This window comes from Scyliorhinus canicula, chromosome 16 (genome assembly GCF_902713615.1).
Source record: "Scyliorhinus canicula chromosome 16, sScyCan1.1, whole genome shotgun sequence".
Taxonomy (NCBI): domain Eukaryota; kingdom Metazoa; phylum Chordata; class Chondrichthyes; order Carcharhiniformes; family Scyliorhinidae; genus Scyliorhinus; species Scyliorhinus canicula.
Genome location: NC_052161.1, coordinates 101,023,049 through 101,028,776, shown reverse-complemented (window position 1 = coordinate 101,028,776; position 5,728 = coordinate 101,023,049). Strand labels below are relative to the sequence as shown.

Sequence of the window (5,728 nt, the reverse complement as noted above, 5' to 3'; positions counted from 1 at the left end):
TGTTATACATACTTAAGAGCATTATGCAGACTACTGTTTTGTGGTATTTAATCATTTCACAAGATCAATACAGAAAACAACAGCACGGTAGCACAAGTGGATAGCACTGTGGCTTCACAGCGCCAGGGTCCCAGGTTCGATTCCCCGCTGGGTCACTGTGTGGAGTCTGCACGTTCTCCCAGTGTCTGCATGGGTTTCCTCCGGGTGTTCCGGTTTCTTCCCACAGTCCAAAGAAGTGCAGGTTAGGTGGATTGGCCATGATAAATTGCCCTTAGTGACCAAAAAGATTAGGGGGGGGGGTTATTGGGTTACGGGGATAGGGTGGAAGTGAGGGCTTAAGTGGGTCGGTGTAGACTCGATGGGCCGAATGGCCTCCGTCTGCACTGTATGTTCTCCTTCAGCACTGTATGTTCTATGTATCTATGTAAAGTCAGTACACCACAGAAATACAACAATGTTTTAAAAAAACGATTTTAGACATTAATTTTATTAGTTACATTTCAATGTACATGTTCAATTTGATAATTTTGGCAAAATTGTCAAACCATTTCTAGTATCAAAGTTAACTTTTACCAAACGAAAAATTACATACAAATTTTCATTTTTTGACAAAAATGTGGATTTCATAAGACACAATTGGTTTTAAATATTAAGACTCTTAAAAAAAAAAGAGACATAACTAGGTAGGGGACACTTTTCTATAGAGCACACACCAGCCACTGATGCATATACTTTCCAACTCCCTCCCTCATAGATGTTGCCATTTTGAAGAGACTAGCCTTTCAGGCAGTGCTTCAACTTTAGGCTGGAGGTCATGGGGTTAAATCCCAACACCAACATTCCAGCTCATTCCCTCACAATAAGTGCTTCATAAAAGGCAGTTTTCTTTAGGTGGAGACAAGAGACAGTGACAAGGAGGGAGGGAGGCAGTAAGAATATTCATTCCCATGCACCTCAGCAATTCCGTGGCTCCTTCATCAGGACCACCGAGCAGCATCTGAAGCAAGTTAGGCAGAAATTGGTGGCCCTGACTAAATCAGGTGAGAGGGACATTTTATACAATGTTAACCTCTCAGGTATTTCACATCTTAACTTTTAATTGAATATATTAATATCTGGAAGGATATTTTGTACATTGTCAATGATACTACTTAGAATTAAAAGATAAGGCTGGTTTCCAAGTTCAAACATCCAAACTGGAGATTGATTTGACAGTTCATAAACTAAAGTTGTCTTAACAATGGTTAAAAGTACACAAAGAGGAAATTACTTCATTTTCTCACCTAATATTTTCCTATTATTCCATCATACTGTAAACATGATCAAGATATATGTAGATCTAGAGTGTTTGGGGTTGTACAGCAGCAGTACAATAAAGGTGAAGCCCAGTACTGTCCCTTCATTCCACCAGACAACATCACTTCTTGTGGAAATCACATGGCCAGTTCTATCATTCATCAGAAAATCTTGGCAGCTTCACCACCAACCAGTGCTCTCAATGCTGAGAATGTCTACTGGTAATGGAGCCCAAACCAGCATCAAATGACAGATTATAAAAGCAAATTACTGCGGATGTTGGAATCTGAAACAAAAACAGAAAATACTGGACGATCTCAGCAGGTCCAATAGCATCTGTATCCCAGTCTGCATAGGTCTCACCCCAACAACCCAAAAGATGTGCAGGGTAGGTGAATTGGCCACACTAAATTACTCTTTAAAATTGTAAAAAAAAAAATGGGTACTCTACATGTATAAAAAAATATCTGACAGCATCTGTGGAGAAGAGAGCTAATGTTGTGAGTCTGAATGAGTCATCCAGCCTTGAAACGTTAGCCCCCTTCTCTCTAAACAGATGCTGTCAGACATGCTGAGATTGTCCAGTATTTTCTGTCATGTGTCAGATTGCTGCACCAAGTTCCTTTGGCTGAAAGCAACCACTTCTGAAATTAAGCATCAAAGTACTGCTCTGGATTTCCCAGATTCCCCGTATCGAGTCTATGTGCATCAGTCATCCCTTGCAACAACTTCAACATTGGAACAAGGATGTAATCAAGTCTGGAGTAGGTTGGCAGCCACAGATCCCATTTCACAACATGTCCTGCAGAGGGGCAAGCATTTCAGACCTGCTGTTTATTAACTTCTGGAGATCAACTCGAATGCCACAGATCACTAGAATTTGTTTAGTGGGGAAAGGGAAGGGGGCAAGGAGGGGTTTGTACTAGCACTTCACGAATAATAGCTTTCTAAATTTGTTGCAGTCACTCAAAAAAAGTTCACAGAATAGGCTTATCCAAATTCGGTCTGTTTTTGCTTTATCTTTCTTTCCTTATGTCAGTACGCTGTATTTTTCCCCACTGGGAGGAGGATAGGGAAGTGAATTACATTTTTTAGCATACTGGTATTTATATCAGATTTTTCTTCTTTTCTAAAGAAATTACTGGGTTCCTGTGATTTTCCCAGTGGGTAACTGAATCATAAGACATAGACATAGGAGCAGAATTAGGCCACTCTCAGAGAGACTATCCTCAGGTTCTGGTTTTAGTTGGTCCCATCTGCAGTGCAATATAGGGACGGGGCACTACAAATTGGCTCAAGTCTGTGAGCTGTCTTCCCCTTTTGATCTCCATCAGACTCTCCAGGTTGTGACAAAGCCGGGTTTGGTCATGCCCCAACTTACTGAACAGTCCACCATGATAACATGAACAATCGACTTGCATATATTACCACAGGATAAATTGCATCCTTGTACCAAGCAAGACTACCTTCATGGGAGGAGGAGCAGAAGAAAACAAGTTACCATCCAAACTCTTTAAAATGCACCTGTATCCCCCTTAACCTTTTCACTATAGTCAAACCGGGGGCGTGGGGGGGGGGGGGGGGGGGGGGATGAGAGACTTTAGTTGAAGCATCTGGAGACACACATATGGGGAGTGCAACTTTTATACGCAAGAGATTAACGTAGTTTGTGCTAAAATACAGCAGTGTTAAAAGTCTATTCTATAAAGTACCTTAGCTCAGTTAAACTTAACATCGGTTCTATTCTTACTGAAAAGGTCTCTCTTCAATACACCAAGCAATGTCACCGGCCCAATGCAATGATTCACTCCATCAGAAGTACCTAGGGATTTTTTAAAAATTGTACAAAGAAAAAGAAATGTTCATTCAGTCACTGCGCAAAGTCGGGGGGGTAGGTGAAAACAAAAGAGAGAAGACAGGTTTACTCGTTTAAGTTGAAGGAAACCTTCTTGGCACAGACTAGAGTGGTGTTGTGGACGGTGTCCCACATCTGGAGCAGCCCCTCGGGGCTGAGCTTGTGGATGACCAGCAGGTTCTTGTAGAAGCACGGGTCGCTGTTCATGGGGCTGACCCGGCGCTTGACGATGCCAAACGTCCTGAAGGCGTAGTGCACCTGCGGCTCGACGCCCACCTTTTGCAGGCACATGCCCAGGTAGACGTCGTCGATGGGGTAGAGCTCGATGTCCTCGGAGGCGGCCAGCAGCCGGCGGACCAGGGCCGAGGCCATGAGGAAACCGCCGCCACCGGCGTAGGGCGGGTACGGCTGGTCGTGCAGCTGCTTGGGGATGAAGTACTTGCTCTGGTGGTTGCGGATGGGCAGCGCGCGCGAGATGACGTCGCCCGCGAAGAGGCTCTCGCGCCGCGGGCCCTCGCCCTGCGAGGCCAGGAATTCCAGAAGGTTCTCCGTGTTGACGAAGACGTCGTCGTCGCCCTTGAAGATGAAGCGCGTGCGGTGACAGTAGATGTCGAACCACTTGAGGAAGTTCACCTCCTTGAGGGTCAGGTTAAAGAAAGTGTCCATGAAGTCCCACTGCAGGATGTCGCCGAAGAGCCGGTCCTCGTACTCCAGAAGCTTCTGCAGGTTCCTCCGGTCCTTGCCGGAGGCCGGCGTGCCCAGCAGGAAAACGGTCCTGATGCTGAGGCCGCCCAGGCTGCGCTCGCGGCCCCAGGTCTTCCGGACGGCCGCCCGCCGGTCGTGCTGCTCGACCACCGACTTGACGACCATGAGCAGGTGAGGCGGGCCGGGCCCCGCGCATTTCTCCGGGTGGTTGAGCAGCAGCGGGAAGTAGCGGCAGTGGCGGTACAGGACGTACTGCTGGAAGCGGCTGTCCAGCCCCGAGAACCAGGGCAGGCTGCGCACCGAGCCGTTGGGGCTGCACTTGGTCACCGTCACCTCCCAGGCCGGGGCCGGGCTGCTGCTGAGGTTGGCCGGGCCCCCGGGGCCCACCGCCGTCGCCTCCGAGGCCGGACCCCCGTTGTTGCTGCTGCTGCCGTTAGAAGTCGCGCTCCGGTAGAAGTTGTTCTCGGCCTCCAGCCAATTCGCCGCCGCCTCCAGCTGCCTCCTGCCGGCGGCCCCGGCCGCATCCCCCCGGGAGCCCGGGGCCGGGCTCACCCCGTCCCCCGGCTTGAGCTTCTGGAGCAGGGCCAGGGCGGCGAAGAGCAGCGAGAGGCTCAGCAGCGTCTTGAGGAGTTTCCTCTTGCGGAAGATGTAGTCCATGGTCGGGGATGGGGAGAGAGAGAGACCCCTTTCTCCCCCTCCCTCCCCTGAGCGGGCTCAGAGGGCCGGGCGCTGCCCGATACCCAGCGCGGAGGCTGCCCAGCACGGCCCCGGGGAGTCGGAGTCCTGGCACATGGCTCCCTCCCGCCCGCCCTCTCCTCCTGTTTCTTCGGCCGGACTATGGGGCGGGTGGGTAGCTGTGAAAGACTGGCTGATAGGATATTGGGGGGGGGGGGGGGGGGCTCAGACTCCCTCCCTGGGTTGCAGTGTGTGGAGCTGGGGACACGCAGCTGCTCACTCGGGGCTCTCAACCATCAGACTGAGCTCGGTGCCAGAAGAGGAGGAGAGTCAAGTTCCCGCAGCCCGACCAGGAGAGGAGACGAAGCTCCCGTTTCTTTTTCCCTCCCTCTGCTTGGCTTCTTGCTTCGCCTTCCTCCTCCCACTTGGCAACTCCAGCTACTTCAGTGCCCGTTTCATGGAGACTTTACGAGCGTCATCCATCCTCATTGAAACTGTTCCGGATCGCGCAATCCAGATCTGGCGGTCCAATGGGAATTAATTGGCCATTTGAAACCAGTTCACTAGCCATGCGTGTCGTTTCTAAATAACCCTTTCTCTTTCGGTTTCTGTAAGACTGACGCCAAGTTTCCGTTGTCACCAAACCCCGAAACGTTAAAACATTACAGGCAAGTCCCTTCAAATAATCGAAAAGGGCTGAAATCACTCACATCCAGTTTTTAAAAAAATGCAACTTTTGCTGCTTGGCTGAGTCTGTGTTTGAAGTGTCATGGGAGTGCCTGAATTAATGTGAAAAACCTGTTTAACAGGGATGTTCTGTGCAAGACCCAAGAACCGTTGTGATGCCGGTCCCTTGATTCGGATTCTTGCCTCTGTTGGATGGTAAATTGCAACACCAAGGATTAGTTCCAAATTTGGCCGATCCACATTGCTCGGCACAGTGCTCTGTTTAACATTTCAAAATGAAGGGCAACTGTAGATTATATAGAGTTTTAAAAAATTAATTGATGGGATGTGGGCATCGCTGGCTGGACCAACATTTATCGCCCATCCCGGTTGCCCTTGAGAAGTGTGAGGCCGGTAGGTGGATGTTAAAGACCGGCTGATCGGATGGGGGGGGGGGGGGGGCTTTGGGCATGGGCCACTGCCTGGACTGGGGCTCTGACTCCCTCCTTGGGTCGGTATGCATGAGCCGGA

At 49.6% G+C, this 5,728-nt stretch overlaps 1 protein-coding gene across 1 annotated transcript; it reads right to left on the bottom strand.

The window, feature by feature from the left end:
• Window positions 1-457: 457 nt before the first annotated feature.
• Window positions 458-5,096, bottom strand: b3gnt7l (UDP-GlcNAc:betaGal beta-1,3-N-acetylglucosaminyltransferase 7, like). The gene has a single exon (XM_038821924.1). It carries the CDS (start codon window positions 4,511-4,513, stop codon window positions 3,218-3,220), a length of 1,296 nt encoding a protein of 431 aa, XP_038677852.1. The 5' UTR covers window positions 4,514-5,096; the 3' UTR covers window positions 458-3,217.
• Window positions 5,097-5,728: the final 632 nt, after the last annotated feature.